This window comes from Platalea leucorodia, assembly GCF_965183815.1.
Source record: "Platalea leucorodia genome assembly, chromosome: 13".
Classification (NCBI taxonomy): Eukaryota; Metazoa; Chordata; class Aves; order Pelecaniformes; family Threskiornithidae; genus Platalea; species Platalea leucorodia.
In genome coordinates this window covers 1,406,183-1,428,120 of record NC_138835.1, presented here as the reverse complement: position 1 = coordinate 1,428,120, position 21,938 = coordinate 1,406,183, and the positions used below count along the sequence as shown (strand labels likewise).

Genomic DNA, 21,938 nt, shown 5'->3' with positions numbered 1-21,938 from the left:
CTATCTCCACCACGTGCAGTTCAAAGCAGCACAACCAGCGCTGCCAAATGCTGACATTCGTAATATCTGCCCAGGCTGCCGCCGGGCGCCCAGCCGCCAGTGCCACGCCGCAGCCGTGGTAGCTGCCATCAGCCACGACGCCTGTTCCGTTTGGGATCCATCGCCTGATACATTATTTAGTGACCCGGGAGATCCAGCTCTAGAACAACCGAAACGTCCAGGCTGTCGACTCTCGTACATAGAGCAGATGATAGAGAAAATGAGTAACAGAAGGACCAAGAAATAAAATACACTTAGTAGGTAACGATTACATTTTGTGAGTGTTTTTCCTGCAGCATGAAAGTGTAAACCCTTCCCTTTTCACTCAGAGGAAGACTGGTGGGTAGCCAGGGAGACATACATTGCAGTGATAGTGATCACGCAGTGCCATCAACTGTTTGCTTCTGGTATCCACATCATCCGAGACCTATTGCTGTCAACAGAAATGACCAAAAAAAATTACAGGAATTGAGAAACTCATCAGGGTTTTACTTCTGAATGGAAGTTTATCAATTTAAATACAACATTTTGCTACACGTCTCAGGTTCACTTTTCTTGTGCAAGAAGCCGGGCACCTGAGGCAGGTACCTCGCTGGTGAGAGCAGCAGCTGGAGGCGCTCAAGCACTTGTGCCATCTGCTGGGAACGACTGAAGTGTCGCTGCTTGCACAGGCAGCAGACCCAGCCCGCCCTGGTCGCCAACAGGCCATCTTTGCCAATGAGGCTGGTCCGCTTCTTTTAACTGTCACCAGCGCTAAGTAAACTTCATGCTAGAGAAGCATTTTGAAGGCTGAGCTCCTCTCTCTGTAGCAGAAGCAGTTGCACGAGACAGGAGCACGCTGTCCTTGCACACCTCAGCTGTCTGCAGAGAGGCTGCTTCTGATGGCAAAGCCCGTTACGTAGTGTCCTGGTTTCAGCTGGGATAGAGTTAATTTTCATCTTAGTAGCTGGTATGGGGCTGTGTTTTGGGTTTGGGATGAGAACAATGTCGATGATACACTGATGCTTTGGTTCTTGCTAAGTAGTGCTAAGCTGTTGCTGAATAGGTGCTAAGTGGCGCTCACGCTGGTCAAGGACTTTTCAGCTTCCCCTGCTCTGCCGGGGGCACAAGAAGCTGGGAGGGGGCACAGGCAGGGGGAGTGCTGACCCAGACTGGCCCAAGGGCTATTCCATACCATATGACATCATGCTCAGTATATATAAGCTGGGGGAAGAAGAAGGAAGGGGGGACATTGGGCATGATGGTGTTTGTCTTCCCAAGTAACCGTTACGCGTGATGGAGCCCTGCTTTCCTGGGGATGGCTGAACACCCGCCTGACGATGGGAAGTAGTGAATGAATTCCTTGTTTTGTTTTGTTTGCGTGCACGGTTTTTGTTTTGCCTATTTAACTGTTCTAATTTATTTTGCTTCAATTATTAAACTGTTCTTATCTCAACCCACGAGTTTCCTCCCTTTTACCCTTCTGATTCTCTCCCCCATCCCACTGGGGGGGAGTGAGCGAGCGGCTGCGTGGTGCTGAGTTGCTGGCTGAAGCCAGGTCTAGTTCTACCATCTCTGCGCTTTGCTTGGTTTCCTCAGAGCTCATTCTTCATTAGTTTGGGCGATTCTTGCTATATACTGTTGATATGTCATATAGTAATCACAGAAGTGATGACATACAGTATTATACAGCAACAAACATTATATAATTCAGTTCAACCCACGACAGTAGCCAGGGAAGGGCGCGGGTCTCACGGTGCTTGTAACGAACCGCTCCTCTAACGAGGGGACTCCATCCCGGCCACGGGCCGTCTCCTTTCTCAGAGCAGAAGCCTGTGATTTCCTTCCTTGCGGTTTTACTCGACGCCTGCCCGCAGCTCATGGTGAGCGTGTCAACAAGCGTGCTGTCAGCGCGGCCGTTCCGCCCTCCGCAGAGCACCGACAGGGCTGACGCTGGCCAGCCGCTAAAGCCAAATACCGCCTGTGCTTCTTCACGGTTATTTACCTGAAATGCGTCTCTGGGAAAACGCAGAGCAGCGCGTTTCCTACCGGAGAGCCAGGCAGGCTGGTCTCTGTGTTGAGCTTGTTTATTCATGGCTGGAGCCTGTCCCTGAGACAAAGGCCGTTCTTCCACAAAGTTCTGGATCTCCTGTCCCCGATCCTTTGAGCCGCGTCAAGCCGATCTGCCCTTCCTCCTCTGAACGGTGACTCTTCGAAAGGCTTGCGGCTGCTGCAACACGTTCCAGAGCTGAGGGTTGGTGTTAGTTCCAGCCTTCACCCTTCTGCACCTGGAGAAGCTGCAGGATGCATTGCTTATCTCTTCCACCAGGCACACAAGGACTAGGAAGACCCCAGGGTAAGAAGAGCTCGCGGAGGAACGAGCTGTATAATTAACACGGTTGTCTCTCAGCGGCCTCTGGCCCAAGAGGGGGCCAGGCGCAGGAGCGGCAGCGTGCTCTGCAAAAGCAGAGGGTGGTGGTTTCACGTCTGTGACTGCACGGTGCTGAATTGCTCCTCCTGGATAGCGCGATGCAGAATGCATGGTCCAAAAATACCGGCGAAGAAGGACTGCGTGCACTCTGGAGGCGACAATGGGAATTTGACCTAGGCAGACTGGAGGAGCAGCATGCAGGGGGCTGGGTGCACCTCGCTGGGAGTGGGAGGCGTGAGCTGCGACGACGCGGGCAGGGCAGCGACGAGCTAGAGCAGGCAGCGAGGTGAGCAGGTTGAGGGGGGTACAGCGGGCAACTGAACGAACAGGCGGCGACAGGAGACTTCTACAAACCAAGTTTTGTATGAATAGAATTGAATAGAAGTAATTCTGCCGTGAATCGGCACTCCCAAGGCCTCGGCAAGAACACTGGGAACGGCCCAGATGGAAACCTGGAAACCAGGGCCTATGGAGAAGATGGGGGAAAAAACAAGTTTAGCTTAGAAAAGAAAAGAACAAGAGGGAGAGATGACAGTAACTGATCTAGCTGAATCAGTGCTGGCAGCTTCAGACAACTCGCGGGTGCCAAGTAATTTTTCTCCTGACTTTCCAAAGTAATTAACCTTTGGATGGAGCCTAAGCAGGAAACTAATGAAGTCCTTCCATCACCGAAAAGGAATCCGACAGCGACACTGACAGGACCAGGACTGTATCTGGAAGGGTAAGAGAAAACTGGGCTCCAGGACGCTGCGACCGACCGGCCCCAGGGTCGCTCTGGCAGGCGGTGCTGCTGCGAACTCGAGACGTGGGAGCGGGGGGTTGCGCCTTCAGTCACTTCGTACCCAGAAGGATTACATGCATTATAAAATGGAACTCTTTTCCTTGGATTCCTTCTGGGAGAGCAAGCTAGACTTTTCCTCATGCCCCAAAAATGCTCGCTCTCTCCGTTTCTCTAGTAAATGTCATTTATTAGTTGCATAAAACTTATCTAGCCAACAAGGGAAACGGTGAAAACACGCAATTTAAATTGCAGGGAGGAGCCACTACTGAAACAGTGCTTAGAGGTGACCTTGCAATGCAAAGCGTCTGTGAACTTTTACTGATATGACGGTGTGCGGAGCCATCTGTGCTCTGCGGAGCCGTCCCGTATCGTGAGGTCCAGCCAGAGAACAGTGGTGAGAAATGGCAAAAAAAAACCAAAAACGCTGTCTTGGTGTTGCTCGAGAAGTCGCCGCGCTCCCCAGCCGGAGCAGCCCTCTCCCCGAGGGACCCCGCTGCGGTCGGCGCCGCCCGGGACGGCCCTCGGTGCGCCTGACACCCGCTCCAACGAGACAAAGGGCCGGCAGCCCGCGGGGTGCCGCGCTGTGACGGGACGGGCAGGCCCTGCTCCTCTGCAGCCCGGCCTCGCTTCATGCGGCGGGCGGGGGCCGCCGGCCCCGTGGAGGGGCCGCCTCGCCTGAGGAGAGGCGCCCTCCCTCCGGCCCTGGGCGAGGGGCCGGGGCCGGGGCGGCGGAGGGGCTGCGGGGCTGAGGGGGATGGCGGCCGCGCGCGCCTGGGCGGGAACGCGCCCAGCGGCGGGCGGCACGCACGCGCCCCGCCCCGCCCTGTCGCTATAGCAACCGCGAGCCGGCTGGCGGCCGGCGGCCCAATGGGGAGGCGGGAGGGGCGGTGCCCGCCCCCGGCGCCGGAAGGGGCGGGGCGGCGGGCGCCGGAAGCGGGGCCGCAGCGCCGCAGGGTGTGTGTGCGTGCGCCGAGCGGCCGCCGCGCTCCCACTCGCCTCGCCCGCCGGGATCCAGGCCGCGGTGCCGCCGCCCCCTCCAGGTGAGGGTCCCGGGCCCCTCCCCGCCGCCCCGCCCGGCGCCTGGGTTCCCCCCCCGCCGCCTCCTCTTCCCTCGCCGCTGGGGTTGGGCCCGTGCCGGGCCGCTGCGGCCCCGCCGGCGCCCGCGGGAGCGTGCGGGGGAGGCCTCCCCGGCCTGCCCCCCCCCCCCCCCGCCAGCCCGGCCCGGCCCGCTCCTCCCCTCCACCGCCGGCTGGGGCCGGCGCAGCCCCGCGGCGGGGAGGGGCGTCGGAGGCCGCAGCGGGCCGCGGGGTCTGCCCCCGGGAGGGTCCCGGGGCGGGGGGCGGCGGGCGGCGGGTCCTGCCCCTCTCCTCCCCGCCCCGAGTAACGGTGTGACCCTCCCTCGGCCGCCGCTGCCGAGCCCGGGCGGGCGGCGCCGCCTCCTCCCCGGGCGCCCGGCCCTGCCCCGCCCTAGAGTGAGTCACTGGCTCCCCGGAGGGCGAGGCCGGCCGCGCACACCTGTACCGGGCGGCCGGCGGCGGCGAAGGGCTCCCCTGCCCGGCGGAGGGAGGCGAGCGGGACCCTCCACGCCGCCGTCGGTGTCGGTCCCAGCCCTCCTCTTCCCCAAGGCTCCTGCGTTCACCGCCCCAAACCGGGAGAGGGGCTGGGGGCATCCCCGCAGCTCCGTCAAACCGGGAGCTCTGTGCCCGGCCGAAATGCTGGGCCCTTTCAGCCCCAGAGGGGAGGTGCCGCCTCTGTGCCGGTTTGTGTGAGCCTGCTCACGCAGGACCAGAGGCGATGACGGAAATGTCGTGAACGCTTTAGAAGGAAACAAATTATTTTATTATTATTTTCAAATTTTTGATTATTTGTGTCCATCTGGAAATAGAGATGAGATTAGGGAGGGCTCCAGAGGGAAAGAAGGTTGCTTCAAGCCAGCCCCAGTCCACAAAAAAGGCTGGGCAGTAACCCAAAACCAGCCACCATAGGTTTTATTTGAGGTATGTATAATCAGATATTAATTGGGATGATCAGATGTCAGTGGCATACGGTCACTGCGTTAGCATACAGGAGCAAAAGTGTGTCTAATGCAAAGATCACAATATAAATCGTCTGCTTTCAGCTAAATTCCTTGTTAATAGTCAAAATAACTTTTCAGGTGGTAGGAAAACAAATTGCACATCGCGCAGCGCCATAAAAGCTAAATTCCAACATACAAATATCAGAGAGTTTGAGAGCATTTGTAAGGTTTTGTAACTTCAGAGGCTGTAGGAATATTTGTGTCTTTACACGTTCGCTGCTGCAGGACACCTCAGACAGAAATTTTAATGCTTCTGTATGAAAAGAAAAGCCTGCCTTTTTTTTAAATAATAATGAGACATAAACTGGTCTAGAAAAGAGAACAAGAATGCTAGTGCCTTTTCCACTCTTTGTGTTAAAGGACTGCAAAAATATAGCCTGTATAATATTTTGTTTATTAAATTGGTACTGATAAAGTGATAGACTCGTTGCACAGATGGGCCTAGTGCAGTTTTCTCAACCTCATTATGTCAGTACCGCATGTTCTGATCTCTGCTATTTTGATGTTGAGTCTCTTTTTTTTTTTTCCTAAGCAGGCCTTTGCCAGTATGCAGCTTTTTGTGCTGCAAGTGAATAAACTCAGATGAGGAGTAGTTAAGTAAATAACGATTTGAATAATGAGGTAAAAAGCGAGTACTCTAATCCATCTGGTATCCCAGTACATCCCAGTAAGACTGGGCGTTATAGCAGTGTGTCTTTTATATGGCCGCACTTTTTGCCCCACCCTGTAATACAAATACTCTCAGTTTATTATTAACAAAAGCGATTTACCTGTGATATGAATACATTCGTTTGGCATGAACTTTATGCCTGGGGGAAGATTTTTTGGGATAACTCACTCTTTCCACCTGGACTCTAGCCAAAAACAATTCTGCTAGTTGGAAAAAAAGGTGTTACCGTGTAAGTATGTTGTACTTTGGAACCGCGCGCTTGTCTCCGCCCGCAGCTGTCCTGTGCGAAGCGCCATAGGTGTGCAGCAGCGTGGTGCTGCCGTCCCTCGTTTAAATGACCTCAAGAACAAGGCTGCTGCCGTTAATTTGAAGTTGTCCCTGCGATATCAGTATCCCTGCACGCTATTGGTACTTGTCATAGAAATGTCATAATTGTCTACGGGGACTGAAAACCATTGAATGTCATTTTATTCAAAAATTACATTGGTCAGTTTTAGGAAGCAGTAAGTAACGATGGCAGAAGATGGCCAGAGCAGGTTTAGGCATGGCTTTATAGAATGTTAATTTTATCTGAACATTTGCGTACAGATTCGAGCTGAAGGCCAGGGCGTGCAGTTAATCAGTAGATGCAGAGGAGGCTGAAGTTATGTGCTGCACAAGGTCAGCAAGAATATCACAACTATGAAGTCATTTTCCTTTTTCCCTTGTTATGCTTGCAGTATGTTTTACTGAACTTCTTGTTATAGCCAGGCTTTGGTGGGAGATTTCACTGCTCAGATCTTACCAGACACGTTCATTTTCTAATCAGTTCTTTAGCAACACAGGGTGGCCTTTGAGGGAACCAAAATAGAGAAACACAGCTAATAAAGTCAAGTGCCTAATACTACGATAAAGCAAGGAAGGTTACTTGCACTCCATTTAAAGAGAGTTGATTCCTTTCCTATAAAGAATATCTATTGGGAGCAGTGTCCACTTGACAGCGAATGCCATCAACATCATGCAGCTCCCTGTGTCAGCATGTGTGTGCCTGAATTAGGGAGCAGGATTTTCCATTTGTTTTAGAAAATGGTATCTCCAAAGCTCTTACTCTCTGTAATCGTAGAACTGTAATTTGAAATACCGCTGACCTCATGTGAATGTTTAATTTCGGAATGAATTGCCCATCCGGAAATCAAATAAGGTATGTTCACGTATCGGTGGAGGATTGAACTGCAAATTCGGTACCAGTCTGCTGCTTTTCCTGTTATAATTGGAATGGACTTGCGAAGTTTGTGACTGAGAAGTATGGTTGCATCCCATTTCACCGAAGCTGGTTTTACGTTCGTGTCTCGCAATGAAACGTGCAGGTCTGTTAACCTGCACCTCTGCGTGACTCGTTAGGGACCAGGATGTCGAACCAGTAACGACACTGCTTTCTCACCTGTTTTTTTACAAAGTGGAAGTGTTTGTCTGATAGATTCTGATGCTTGCTGTAAAGGGAAAAAGAGTACACGCAAATCAATGACTTAATTAACGTCAGAAGAACAGTTCATCGAGAGCAGCAGACTTCAGGCCAACACAGGCTTATTAGTATTGTCTTGTCGGTTCAATACGTTATATAAGCCAGACTTTTTTTGGTGTCAGTTTTCATTTGATTTCTGCAGACTTTAAACGCAGTTACTTCTGATCTGCTCTGGCTTTGTCCTAAACAGCTCATCGAGATTGGAAACCATAAAGGCTACAAAGCAGACGTAGTAACTGCTGAGCAGTAAGATGTAGTTCTCAGGCTCCTGCAGTCTTCTGAAGAACGTTATCTGTGTGCGTTACTCCTCGGCGTTTGCTGAGATGAAAACCTCCAGTTCCGTCTGTCCATCCACTCTTGAAGGATCTGTGGGTGTGCTGACTTCAGGTGCTGTCCCCAGGGTGGTCGCGCCATCCCCTTCTTGCTGCATCTTCCACTAAAAGCAGCAAGGCAGTTACAAAACACAGTTTTTCAGGTTTTCATTCTCTACCTTTGATGCTTTGTGCTATGTTTCAGTCTTGTCTGCGCGGGCATAAAGCTCTTCTGCGGGTGGGGATCATAGAATCGTTAAGGTTGGAAAAGGCCCTTAAGATCATCGAGTCCAACCGTTAAGCTATCACTGCCGGGTCCATCACTATACCATGTCCTTGAGCACCACGTCTGTCCGTCCTTTAAATACCTCCAGGGATGGAGACTCAACCACTTGAGAGTGGGAAGTAAGCACTTGTAACTTGTAGTACCTGTGTACGTGCTCTTCTGCATTTGTAAGCAAGATTGAAAGAACTTTGGCTGTATGGGAGATAGAGAAAAAATAATAATAAAAAATTATATTTTAGGGTGATTCAAATTTCCAGCAGCTGGTACTATTGGCTGCAGCTGCTGGCTAGTGGTTGGCGTTCCTTACTGTAAATAGTGTCCGGCCACTTCATTTTGGAGGCCTACTGAGCTCTGGTTTGACAGATTCTTAAGAAGACAGTCTCTTAAGAATTTGAAATGTATTAACGTGTCTGATACAAGAATCTTCTGCTTAGAACGGGCAAATTTCTGGTCTCCTCCGTGGCTGTGATCTGCACATCTCCGCTCCTTTTTCCATCTTCCCTCTTTCCCCCTTGCCACCATGGCCTGGCTTCGATGGTACTAGAATAGATCGTTCTGTTGGCCTCCTGTTCGCCACCTTTGTGTGTTTTGCTCCTAGCTGCAGGTAACCTTTGTCAGACGGCTTCTGTTTGTGGCCTCGGAGTATTTTTAGCTGTAGGCTTTGCTTGTTTCAGCCTGTGGCACACTGATCCATTGTTAGAGCGTGGCTTTCAGCTCCTCTATGGGAGGGACCGGTTCGAACTGATAGTTGCTTCTTTGCCTTTTCAAACATCACTCCTTTCCTTGTATCTTTTTTCCTTCTGGCAAACACTTCCCTCTTTTGGAGCTCAAGCCAGCATAGCTCTGCAAAGCTCTCTCCAAGCTTCTAACAAGGTAAGCAGTGGAGATTCAAATGAGGATTTTAAGTGTTCCTTTATGCAGCACCCTGTGAATGAAATGATGGTAGGCTTACTGTCGATTGCAGATATTTGGGTGTGGGCAATGATTTTCTTCCTGCGTTTAAGTTCTGTGAAATCCATGTTACTGAATAATACTTTGTGTTTCATAGCAAACCTGCTAACAGTACAGATATTAAGATGAATTAACTGAACAACTCGAGCCCCTGTATACTGACTTTTTATGTCAAAACTAAGCCAGTGAAGTTCTGAGGAACTCCACCTTCAGTAATCAGTTTGAGTTACATTTAAGGTGTGCATGAATTAGTTACATTACTGAGGAAAGTTGTTTGATGAGAAACGACATTCTACTGCTTTGTGCTGGTAATTCACTGGTGTAATTGATATGTTAAACTGGTTTCTGGATCTCTTTTATCCACTAGGTCTTTACGCCCTTGCAGTTCCCTCTGTGATTTCCTTCATGTGTCCTTATATGAACCCATTGACTGCCGTGAACTGACTTGCATCTAAAGATAAATATGTCAGTGAGCTTGATAAAACAAACTCTGCACCATCTCTAAACTAAACTCTATATTGTTTGTAAACGGGATTCTGCATGGATGACTTGTCTACAAATTAGACCACTATTGGCAAAGCGCAGATCAAAGATAAAACTGACCTTTTGATGTAAACTCTGTTGGAGCTACTTGCCTCTGGACTTCAACAAGCAGCCTCTTCCTACATAATAATCACATTCCATAAGGAGAAGAGAAGATAAGACGATTGCAATAGAAATGCTTCTAGAAGCTGTGCAGGCTGTGAAGAAACTAGAACTGCTCTGAAACTGTTTTGTTTAAGTGTCCTGTTATTTAAAGTTGGCTCTCATAACTTGAAAAGCATGCTTCAGGTGTGCTTTGTTCATGTTCAGGTTTTAATGAGTGGGTAGAGAAATGCCACTCACAAATTATTTCCTGCGTTAAGCACGTAGTCTAAATTTAGTGCTGAGTTGAGGGAATGGTTTACAAGGTCCGATAGACTCAACAGTGAGAAGTGGGATGGGTTCTCTCAATGGTAAAGGGTCTGATGAGTTCCTTAGGCTTGTTGTGCATTGATACTCTGATACGCTTCAGAGTAGGGAGAAAAAATGCACGTCACAAGTTTCACGTCTCCCTTTCCATCCTCAGGAGCTACCCTTTTGGTAAGTCTGCAGAAGCCAACGATAATATCGCATATCCCCGTGGTAAAGGCCTCTTGGGGAAGACGGAGCCAAATTAATCATGCCTTACAAGAACTTGTCACACCGCTACCCACAGTCAGTCTGTCTAGTTGAGGGCTTCGATCTGAAGTCTGAGTGTCGCCTTTTAATAGGTGCCAGAATCCACTCGTTTAAACGTAGTATTTGAAAGAGAACTGAACTGTAGCCCAGCTTTGCTTACAAGTCTGCAAGAGGTCTCTTCCCAGGAGGCTGGTCTTAGCGTTACATGTCCTTACGGAGTGCCTTACAGGGATGGGCGTTACATGTCCTTACGGAGTGCCTTACGGGGATGGATGCATTAGGCTCGATCTACAACGGATCAAACGCGAGCAGGAGTGAGTGTGACTTGCCAGTATAGAGCAGGTAGGGCATTTGGTTGCTGGGTTTACTTCAAGAGCTTTCATGTGAAATAACAGTGTTTGACCTGATATCTTGGGTGATTTTTTTTTTTTTTTTTTTTTTGGCTAAAGTGCAATATCTTCAGCTGGAGGGATTGAATATGCTCATCTCAAAATAATTTTGTAGGTAGGACTCCTGTCTTTGGCAGTAAGAAACTCTGAAACTGCTCATACACAGGATGGGAATTTGGGTCTGCATCCCAGTGTCCTGGTTGAGGACATAGTGCGGGGGCCTGGTTTCCCTGCATAGCAGTGTGGCAGGTGATACTTGGTTTGAAATACAAACTGAGCAGTGTGTGTGAGACGTTCTCCATCGGGGGCCCGTCAGAGCGGGATCTTCAAAGGAGAGAGACGGCGAAAAGGCTACAGCAATCGCGTCCAGCCTCTTGGTCCTTTCTAATAGGGCTGTAGGCACTTGTCTAATGAACAGAAGCCTATGAAAGACAGTTGTAACTTATCGTTCTTGTTTGCTTTTTATTCTTCTTTTGGAAGTTGTTCTTAGGCTGTTCAATCTCAACCTGACAACTTCTCATCTGGAGAGTGAGAGTCCTGATGGGGATTTAGGGAGTAGGAGCGGAACGTTATTGCTCAGTACTGAGAGGAATAGCAGTTCTGGGTCTGTCCGAAAGTGAACCTACGCGCCTGGAGAAATTTTACAGATGAATCTGGGGCCTCTGGGAGTTTGTGAGGTATTGAGGTCCACTTACTTTGATAAAGGCAAAAAACCACTTGTTTAAGTTTTCCTGTGAACCTGGCCCTAGGTGGCTGAGTACAAGGTTGGTAGCTCAATGGCTGAGTTAACTATATGTTGGCATCGTCTTGTAGAAGTAAGCAACACTCAGGCTGCCTCACTGACACATTCCTTACTAATTTCATTTTTCATTGCTTAAGCTCTTCAGGGGCCTCGTGGTCACGCGAGGCATTTTTCTTGGCTTCAGTTGCCAAACTGCATTATCAGAAATGATAAACAAGTTGTTTCCATATAAGCAATTGGTTTTGCAGTAGCGACCATCATGTGGGCCGTGTCCCATTCGGTTTTGTGAATGTCAGTGTTGTTTGAAAGGTCTTGAAAACCTGAGACAGCCACCCTAGCTGTGTAGAATTGTCCATTGTATGTACGTTGATGAAGGTGCAAAACCCCATTTTCTGGCGGAACAGTATAAATGTACTTTCCGTAGTTGCGAACAACTACAGCTTTACTGGGTATGGTTTATTTAAACCCACAGAAACATCTCCTGTAGCGTGCAAAAAATCTTCAGTGTCAGGAGGAGCTGTCCAGTGCTTCGATGTTCCTAAGTAGTTGCTGTTGTGTAATAGTGGGGGGAAAACAAACAAACAAAACCCCAAAACATCCAAAACTGGTGGTTTCTGGGTTAGAACATGCCGTGTCTCCCAGGCTGAGCTGTGGCCAGTATAGAAGAGGGGAGAGATTTACATAGGGAACATACGGATGTGCTGTGCTTAATGCCAATATGAATTTTGCTGCGGTTTGAAGAATAACGCTTACATATGTTCAGGATTGTGATCAGTCATTTGCACATAGAAATTATACGTATTTGGCAAAAGGTCATATAAATTTTTAAAAAGAAACCCTTCATATTACTTTATTAGAGTTGATAGATTTCCCATTTGTGAGTGACTGTGAGTTCTGCTTCACTCTTCAGCATCAACTTCCACAGTGCAGACAATCAAGAGATGTTTTTCTCTATTTTTTTTTTTTTATTCCCCACCAATTACAGGAGAGCCATGGATAAAAGTGAGTTGGTACAGAAAGCCAAACTGGCTGAACAGGCTGAGCGTTACGATGACATGGCTGCTGCTATGAAGGCTGTCACTGAGCAAGGACATGAACTGTCCAACGAAGAAAGGAATCTACTCTCAGTTGCCTACAAGAACGTGGTTGGTGCCCGTCGCTCGTCCTGGCGTGTAATCTCCAGCATTGAACAGAAAACAGAGAGGAACGAGAAGAAACAGCAGATGGGAAGAGAATATCGTGAGAAAATTGAGGCTGAATTGCAGGATATCTGCAATGATGTGCTGGTAATAATCCAACAGCAAAAATAACAGTAGTTAGTGCTGCAGCATCCTTCAGAGAGGCTTACGGAATCTCAGCAGGGCTGTAGATGCTGCAGCACCTCAGCAAGGAAGGAGTCTTGCATAGCCACATGCTTAAGTCCAGTTCTAGCTCCTAAGTCACCTAGTTTGTTTCTTAGGGAATTTGTTGGATTCTTGTTATAAAATAGTATTTTTTTAAAAATAGAAAAAAGCAAATAAGGCGATGTTGAAGACCCCTAGCCAGCAGCCATGAAAACAACTTTAGATCTGGGGCACTGGCATGGGTTCTGCTGAAAAGCCTACCATTGAAATTCTTTTGTTAGTGAATGCTGATGTCCTGCGGCTTGTTTAGTACTTTTTTTGGATGGAGAAGGTGTGTATGTCTTCCCCCAAACCAGTTTTGCTATTTCTTTCACTTAGACAAGAGGGATGCTTTTTATTGCTGTTCGGTTTGCTAAAGATCCGTCCGGAGCAGTTGCTGTCAGCACTGTCAGTCTTTGCATCTCTCTGAATGCGCACGCGCTGACTGTGCCACTAGTCAGCTTCTCAGCTGGAGTTGCAGGTAGAATCAGTTTGTTGTGGATAATTTCACTACTCTGTGTAGAATTTACGTTTCTGGCAGCAAAAGTGACCAGACTCGTGCTCACATCAAGCTGCTGCTTTTCCTTAGCTTGGTTGTGGGCGTAGGTTTGTCTCAGTATATTTCAAGGAAAACCTTTGCGGCCTTATGCCCTGCTAGCCATTAGGTTCTGCAGGAGTGAACTGTGGATAGCTCAACACAGCAAGGTTTCCGCTCTCCAGGGGTTAGGACACAAGTAGTTTCTCTTTTTTTCTGAGTTTAGCCAACAGTAGGCAAAGTGATTAACGCATGATTATACTTAAGTCATTGTTAATGTTTTAACAGTTCCGTGCTTAGCATTGTAAGGAAGGCTCTGTTTCAGGCATTGTTTTTATTACTTGGAGAAAAAAAATGTGATGTTTCCTTTCTCAGGAACTCCTGGATAAATACCTTATTGTCAATGCCACGCAGCCAGAAAGCAAGGTCTTCTATTTGAAAATGAAAGGCGATTACTACAGATACCTCTCCGAGGTGGCGTCTGGGGACAATAAGCAAAGTAAGTAGAGAGAAAGGCTCTCATTCTGCTGGGGGCTGAGCAGAATAAAGTATAAAAAAATACTTGTGATCTTTTCCCCTAACACGAAGCATTTATTTCTTTTTGCTACTGCTCTGTAGTATTGAAGACGGGTGCAGTGCAAGTCGCTTTTAGAGAAAGACTTCACTGAAATTAAAAGAAGTGGTTGATAGACGTTCATCAAACCAGTCAAATTCTGCTTGCAGCCCTCGACCTCAGTGACTGATTTTCAAACATATTTGGCTGTGTAAAACTCTTTTCCTGGAGAATGTGTTTTTTCTCGTGGAAAATGCTTTGTTCCTATCTCTTGTTTAAACGATGAATTTAGTTTGCAAGTCTTCACTGTTGGCAAGCTTTCTGCATGCAAATAATGGATATTGGGTTACTGGGTCCTCAGCCAATTAATCCTGAAATGGTAAAGCAATGCTGAACCGCGCCTGAATTCCTGGTGAGCGTCTGATGTACTCCATGGCTTGCAAACTTAGTTTGACGCCATTCTGGAGGTTATTGTTACCCACGAGCCAGGAAGGGACTGTTGTCTTTCCTCTGAAACCCCAAACCGAAATACAAAGTTCATGACCCGCCTGCTGAATGTTTCCTTCAGTTTAAAGAGGTAGTTTAGATACCTCCTCTTCCCCATATGCTTTTTCTGGATTTATTATTTAGAACTACTACTTCTTCAGCTGGGCTGCAAGTGAGTGTTTAAGCACAGTGGACTTTGACTTAGGTAAAGCTTACGTGCATTCGTATTGTTTGGAATTTATTTTGAATAAATTTCATTGTAAGACTCTTAAAATGTTCAATTTCATTTCCATAGCTCAAAGCTTTATCTGAATATTCCTGCCTTAATAGTTCAGCCAGTGGTAGCTAATGTTTTACATCTAAAAACACTGAAAGAGGCGTCTGTGCGTATGTAATCGTATGAATTTCTGGTGGCGCGGTAGTCTAGACCAAGACTAGAATAGCTTCCCCTGTGAAGCACAGCGATGTACTCTGCGTTAATGCGATCGTAATTGCTTCTTGCAGCAACGGTAGCAAACTCGCAGCAAGCTTACCAGGAGGCGTTTGAAATTAGCAAGAAAGAGATGCAGCCAACACACCCCATTCGACTCGGTTTGGCTCTAAATTTCTCTGTCTTCTACTATGAGATACTAAATTCTCCTGAAAAAGCCTGTAATCTGGCAAAGACGGTAAGCAAACTCTTCATATTACCAATTTTTGTGGAGGCTGAGGAGATAATTACATGGTTGCAATAGCACTTTGTAGATGATTATGCTTTTTCATGTCGAATTCCTTAAAAATGCTGTCATCTGTTGTCATCGTGGTGTATTTTCAGGTGAGTTAGCCTGACTAGCTTAGCTTTAAGAAAAGCGAATTTGCAAGTGGAGTCGATCCAGTGAAAGGGGAGACAAAGCGCCTCTTCCTATGTCCATGTAATTCTCTCAGAACGCGCTTGTGTCGAATTTGAAAACACTTGGATTAATTTAGCACTTCTAAAGCGAAATATTTACTTAAATTTGAACACTTAGCAAATACACGAAGTGTCATCTTTGCGACTGCGGTCGTAGCCCTAAATGCCCTCGTGTATCTGCGTGCGGGTGTGCTGCTCTCTCCAGAGACCAAGCAGAGCTTGTGCGATGGGCTGTGCTCTTCACTTTTGTCGTAGCTTTCTCTTTAAACCATGATCAGAGCCTTCTTAATGGAGCTTTTTGCGTCTCTGAAAGTTATCTGGTAGTAAGTTGAATAATACGGCATTAGGTGAATCTTTGCTTTCTCAACGTGCACCTTAATAATACTTTGTACCAAGTAATGTTTTGCTGCGCAGAGCTGCTGTTCCTGCTTTTTCAGTTACGGTGCTTACATCTGTTTGAAACCTGAAGGAAGAAATAGCGCTTACTCGTGTGTCTCAGCTCTCAGACTTGCAGCTTGGGCTTTCATGTGCCACGGATGGATAGGAAGAATGGCCGATGTCCTCTGCGGTTTTGAAAAGAAATACAAAACCTTCCACTCCGCTGTCGAAAAACCTTCGTCTTCCATTTTCTTTCCTACTTATTCCCATGCAATACGTACATCAATGTAATGGTACCTTTGTCTTTTACTGCCAATTTAGACCAGTGAGACCTTCATTTTTAATGAAAGTATTGCTTTTAAGTGTTCCTCTTAAACCTGGCTTCAAGCTGTGTGAGTAATTCTTCAGTATGACACAGTGCTTGCCTTCTCGGTACTTGGCTTTGGCGTGGTAGTGAAGTTGTTCTGGGCTTTCATATGGACCCCCCCCCGAAGGCTTCTGTTTTCCCACTGGTTGTCTAGTGATCTGGTGCTCACTTTGCTCTACACTGCTTCTCTTGGTGGAAAAGAAAAATATTGGAAGCTTTTGTCACAGAATTTCAATAGTAACGTGGCAAATCTGTGAGCTCTGTGTAAGCGGAGGTGAATTCGGAGAGCAGAGTGTGAAGGTGCTGTCTTGCATGTTTTTAGGCATTTGACGAAGCGATAGCGGAGCTGGACACGCTGAATGAAGAGTCGTACAAAGACAGCACCCTCATCATGCAGCTGCTTAGGGACAACCTCACTGTAAGTACCGCGGGGCGAGCTCCGCGCTGTGCGCTGCTGCTGCTTTAGGCCGCTGGACGCCGCGCCTGCAGACTTGGGTGGTTCTGTGCCGGTGGCAGCCTTTGCTGAGGCATTAACTGCGTGTCTTGACTGCCCTGCTTTTGGTAACCAGACCAGCTAGACTTGCTTGTTTAAACCAGAAATCCCTTGTTAACCACTGGAACAAACTCAGCTTTTTTGTAACAGCAGGACCAGTTTGCCTGTTCTCAGCAGCCCGCTTGTCGTTGCGTTGAGCTTGCAAACTTTTGCTGGCTTTGTACGTGTAATCCTCTGCCCGTGTTCTAGTTCGTTGTTCTTCAGCTTTACTGTTCAGTTCCGTATTGCTCCTAGCTGAGAAAATGGCGCAGCTCCTGCTAATGACGCCGTCTTCCCTTTCCTGACAATTGTAATTAACTGCGTGCTTTCAGCATAAACGTGTCTTTGTGTTTTCTTACAGCTATGGACGTCGGAAAACCAGGGAGACGAAGGGGATGCTGGGGAGGGAGAGAACTAATGGCTGTCACGCTTCACTATATGTTCAATGTCACCCTGTATCCTACACATATATCCCTTTGTGCGACAAGCAAAAAGAATAGTACATCGACTTTCACAACCTCAACGTAGCAAAAACCGTCTGTGGGGTAAAAACGGTTGGTTGGTGTTCTGTGTACTTAAAGCGGAGGTCGGTTATTACAATGGCATTCCGAACTTTCCTATTAGGAACGTTTCCAGTTACGATTACCGTGTTTATATTTTTAACTGAACACTGTGATTATGGGTTTTGTGATTGCAATTGGCTTTACAAAACTCTTATCGGTAGAAAAGCGTAGACATCAATTATGTAACTCCGGCGAGCTTAATTTGGCACCAAAATAGTCGAAGTACAATTCTGTTGTAAAGTTGTACAGAAAGTTATAGAGATTCTATTGTGACACTGGGGCATGGAAGGAGAGCAATCCGACGTATGGCATTCCAGTTAGCGACACTGCTAAGAATTAGTTTAACAGGCACACTCTGTAGACATTTGTAACCGAGTCTGAGGCACCGCTTTCAGTCAAAAGCTCACTTTGTCAGTCCTGTCTTTCGGGGGATGGGGTTTGTTTTGGGGAGGAGGGTAACGGGGGAGTTAGCAGCTTGATTTCCAAATTCTTTACACTGGCAGATAACTGGGATTTGACTTCTAAAAGTGCTTTCATGCTCACAGGACATGCATGACTAAGCCCCTTCCCGCAGCAATAACGTACCTGATTATACCTTAGATATTCTTCAGTAGTGAGAATTCTTGGTTCACTACCATGGACTTGCAATAGGAGAAGATTCAATTTTTTGAATGGCCTTATTAGTTTGGATGATACCATGAAGCGATCTGCCACTTTTGCATTACTTTACTCTTAGGTGAATCGAAATCTCCATGGTATTCCCATTTTGAATTTATCCTGAAAACTTCTGACGTGACCCACTGAGCTATCTTTGAGTTCGCCTTATAGAAGTTTTTCTCCCATTGGACTCTGTTCATCCTTGACCCTCTCACCTCTTTAAACTCCATTAAAGCAATTCCCGACTGCCACGTTCGCGCCGTCCCTTCTGTGATTGCGGGTGCTGTCGGGATGGTGGGCGAGACCTGAGTCTGCTCGAGGACGGGTTTCTTTCTTGCATGTTTGAGAGCTGCCGGTGCTGTTGCAGTCTTCGGCTCCCGTCCGCCATTTTCTTGGTAGTACCAGCATCTGGCTCAAATATTCAGGATTTCCCATTTATCCCCCTGGAATGCAGACCCACACATTTGTAACGCTTGTAATATTTGAGCTCCAAACGTCCTCACCTAGTAATGTTTCAAACATGTCCCATGAAATAAAACCTAGTAAGAGTGGCGTGAATAATGCAGTGGAAGAGATGAGGAAGAGTCACCTCTCGGTCTCGCGGTATCATCCCCCCGCCTTCACATCCCACCTAGGTATAGCAGCCATCTGTTTGTCTGTCCATCTGTCTGCTGAAGAGAATTTCATGCACTGATTTTAAAACTCCCCTCTACTAGCTGAACAAATTGTGCAGTTAATACTTGGCGCTTGATAAACGCAGTAGTGAATGTGGAACCGAGCCTGTCTGTATATCTGGTAGCTCTTTTCGCTTTGTTTTTACTGACCAGTATTCTGCCTAAAGTTTGCTTCTGTGATGGTTATACTGCCTAGCACACGCGTGGTTGTGAGAATAGCATAGCAAAAAGAAATACCTGGTTATTGATGTACTAGATTCGTGTATGTCTTTTAAACAGTTCTAGTTTCACCTTACACAAAATAATCAGGAAAGTGTAAAAGAATTCAAAAGTGAAGAATAAAAAAAAATTTTATCAGTTGTTTGCGTCTGTCGTCTCTGCCGTCCTGGTGGAACAAAACTTGTGGTAGTAAAATCACCACTTTGATTAAATGCGCGGATCTTGGATTGTGTGAGTGGATTGGTGGTTTCCAGAGGGTGTGAATACTTAATGACTCGTCATTTGGGGTGAATACGTAATTACCTTTGCGGAGAGACTCCCCCCGCCCCCTCCCAGCTTTGTGGTAGCGAACGCTGGGTCTCTTCGGGGTTGTTGAGGTCCTACGTACAATATATTGTCACGGCAGGACTTAAACGCAGCTATAAATATCTGTGTAACTTGCCGTGAGTCATTGCCTCTTGTATGGGTGGGCGCGCTGCATGAGAAAAGTCCGTTGCTTACATTTAAAGCTTTTTCCTTAGGGGCTCCTTTGAATGCCGGCGTCCGAAGGCAGGCTCGCTCCTGCGCTGGCCCTCCTCGCTCGTCCCTTCGCTGCGCTCCGAGTGACTCCGCGCTTCCCGGTGCAAAAGCACCGCGGGGCCTGCGAGCGCCCGCTGGAGCGCAAGCGGAGGTGTCCTCCTGCAAAGAAAGTGCTGGAGGAGGAGGTGGGTGCCGGCCCAAAAGCGCCGGGGCGGTTGGCGGGGGCCGAAGCACGCGTCCTGCCCGCCCTCGCGCCTCTCGCTCGGCAGCCAGGCGCTGCGGACCCGCGCTCGGCTGCTTTCGATCGACCGCTACAAAGGCGTTGGGCCAAAACCATCAAGCTAGCCGCTGCTCACGCGCTGATCTGTCCTGTGCCGTGGCTTTAAACGGTGTTTATATCTGTAGTTATTGCTACTTGTTTTCTTCAGCCTTTACAGACACACTTGCTCTTCAATGGTTTTAGTCCCCCTCTGACCCGTGCTGATGGCATTGGCAGCTCCAAGAAGAAAAAACCCCGGGTCCTGCTGGCTGCTGCTGTTCAGAGCACTTGTCCCACCTCAGTTCCTGCAGACGACGTCTCCCATCCTTACTTTCAGGGGAGACGATGAGCCTAGGACACTGCTCTGCAGCAGCGATGAGTTAAGGGAATACCATTTTTTTGAGTAACGATCTCGTTCTGGGGCAGGGCGCGCCAGCTGGCCCAGCCCCAGGCAGAGTCCGGGTGCACCCCACCAGTTTGAGTTAATTAGCGCTGCTGCGGCTTCTCGTTCTGGCACCGGTGCTCGTCTGGCCTCGGTGAGGCAGTTCGGTGGGGGAGACCGCCAGAAGCCTTTTGGGACGGTGCAGTTTCTCCCGCTCTGTGCCGCAGCTGAGCCTTCCGAGGGCGCGGGATGGGGCAGAGCTGAGCGGCCGCGCTTGGGTTTGCGTTAAGGCGTGGGATGGTGGTGCTGCCGCTGCCCGGAGCAGGCTGGCGCCTCCCGAGCAGCGTTCGAGGCCTCGGTGGCAGCAGAGGAATCGCCTTTTTTCATCAAATCCAGCAGACCTGTTCAGCTGAAGTCAACGTGGGACGCCCGTCCGTCCCGCTTAAAAGCGTGGAAGCGGAGGGAGTGCGGCCCTGCGGAGCGGCGGGGCCGGCTGAAGCAGCGATGCTGGCGGCTCGTGGCCGGCGCAGCCCTGCCCCGCGCGCCCCTGCTTTCTCACCCGGCGTTTCAGCTGCGCGGCGAGCTCTTTCACGGCAAATCCGCGCCTCTCGCGCGCGTACCGCTGTGTCCGGCGCAGCTGGGGGTGATCTCTGCGGATGAAGGTGACCTTGCACCGTCCTTGTGTCATCCGGACAAAGGGTGAGGGCAGCGGGTGCTGCATCCCAGCGGCCGCAGCTCGGTGCTGAGAGCGTTTGCTGCAGAGTTTGCGTCTGAGTCTGGGGATGAGGGGGTTGCACCGAGCTGTGTAGATCTTACAGAACCCCAGAATCGTTTAGGTTGGAAAGGACCTTTAGGATCATCGAGTCCAACGTTAACCCAGCACTGCCAAGGCCACCACTAAACCATGTCCCCAAGCACCACATCTCCCCGGCTTTTAAATCCCCCCAGGGATGGGGACTCAGCCCCTGCCCTGGGCAGCCTGGGCCAGGGCCTGGCAGCCCTTTGGGGAAGAAGTTTTCCCTAATACCCAACCCAAACCTGCCCAGCCTGGGTTTCTCAACTTCGGGGAATCACTTGCAAGAACAGGTGATTTCCTAAAAACGCGTGGCTGGGACAGGCAGCGTTACCGGCAGCGTTACCGGCAGCGTTACCGGCAGTGTTAGCCAGCGCTCGGGGCCACGATGCAGCACCGTCACGCTCCCGTCCCTATGACCAGGCGCGAAAAGCGCAGGCGGCCGCCCCGGCTGCAACCTGCGAAAATGAGGAGCTGCAACCGCTGGCTCTCTGCCTTAACCCGGGAGCTCCGCGGGGCTGGGGGCAGCTGGGGGGTCCCGGGGGCTGCCGGGGGCGGCTGGGGATGCTGGGGGTGGCTGGGGGGTCCCGAGGGCTGCCTGGGGATGCCGAGGGCTGCTGGGGGGTCCTGGGGGCGGCTGGGGGGTGCCGGGGGCTGCCAGGGGCGGCCGGGGGCTGCCTGGGGATGCCGGGGGCGGCTGGGGGGTCCCGGGGGCTGCCGGGGGCGGCCGGGGGCAGCTGGGGGTGGCCGGGGGCGGCTGGGGGGTGCCGGGGGCTGCTGGGGGGTCCCGGGGGCGGCTGGGGGTGGCCGGGGGTGGCTGGGGGGTGCCGGGGGCTGCTGGGGGGTCCCGGGGGCGGCTGGGGGGTGCCGGGGGCTGCTGGGGAGTCCCGGGGGCGGCCGGGGGCTGCTGGGGGATCCTGGGGGCGGCTGGGGGGTGCCGGGGGCGGCTGGGGGGTCCCGGGGGCGGCCGGGGGATGCCGGGGGCTGCTGGGGGGTCCCGGGGGCGGCCGGGGGATGCCGGGGGCGGCCGGGGGGTCCCGGGGGCGGCCGGGGGCTGCTGGGGGCTGCTGGGGGGTCCCGGGGGCGGCCGGGGGATGCCGGGGGCTGCTGGGGGGTCCCGGGGGCGGCCGGGGGCTGCTGGGGGCGGCCGGGGGGTCCCGGGGGCGGCCGGGGGATGCCGGGGGCGGCCGGGGGGTCCCGGGGGCGGCCGGGGGCTGCTGGGGGCTGCCCGCGGGGCGATGCTGGGCGCAGCCCGGGCCGCAGCTGGCGGAGGGAGGGCGGGGAGGCAGAGGAGGGCGGGGAGGCCCCGTCCCGCCCCCGGCGGCGCGGCGGGAAGAGGCGGGCGGTGCCGGCAGCCGCAGCCGCAGTGGAGCGGAGCGGAGCCGAGCCCGCC

General features: G+C 50.4%; 1 protein-coding gene across 3 annotated transcripts; it reads left to right on the top strand.

The window, feature by feature from the left end:
• Positions 1 to 4,169: 4,169 nt before the first annotated feature.
• YWHAB (tyrosine 3-monooxygenase/tryptophan 5-monooxygenase activation protein beta) lies at positions 4,170 to 18,704 on the top strand. Of its 3 annotated transcripts, none has more exons than XM_082325901.1 (6): positions 4,170 to 4,270; positions 12,343 to 12,643; positions 13,650 to 13,773; positions 14,818 to 14,981; positions 16,270 to 16,365; positions 16,841 to 18,704. In XM_082325901.1, exons 2-6 carry the CDS (start codon positions 12,350 to 12,352, stop codon positions 16,895 to 16,897), a joined length of 735 nt encoding a protein of 244 aa, XP_082182027.1. In that variant the 5' UTR covers positions 4,170 to 4,270; positions 12,343 to 12,349; the 3' UTR covers positions 16,898 to 18,704. The 3 variants fall into 3 exon arrangements, with proteins under 3 accessions (XP_082182027.1, XP_082182029.1, XP_082182028.1); XM_082325903.1 differs by lacking the exon at positions 4,170 to 4,270 and adding an exon at positions 10,127 to 10,148; XM_082325902.1 differs by lacking the exon at positions 4,170 to 4,270 and adding an exon at positions 10,175 to 10,568.
• Positions 18,705 to 21,938: the final 3,234 nt, after the last annotated feature.

Bases quoted from the DNA above. Each gene is read 5' to 3' on its own strand.
- YWHAB (XM_082325901.1), top strand. From the start codon at position 12,350: ATGGATAAAAGTGAGTTGGTACAGAAAGCCAAACTGGCTGAACAGGCT. The intron at 12,644-13,649 runs GTAATAATCCAA...TTCCTTTCTCAG, and splicing joins ATATCTGCAATGATGTGCTG to GAACTCCTGGATAAATACCT. The intron at 14,982-16,269 runs GTAAGCAAACTC...GCATGTTTTTAG, and splicing joins CCTGTAATCTGGCAAAGACG to GCATTTGACGAAGCGATAGC.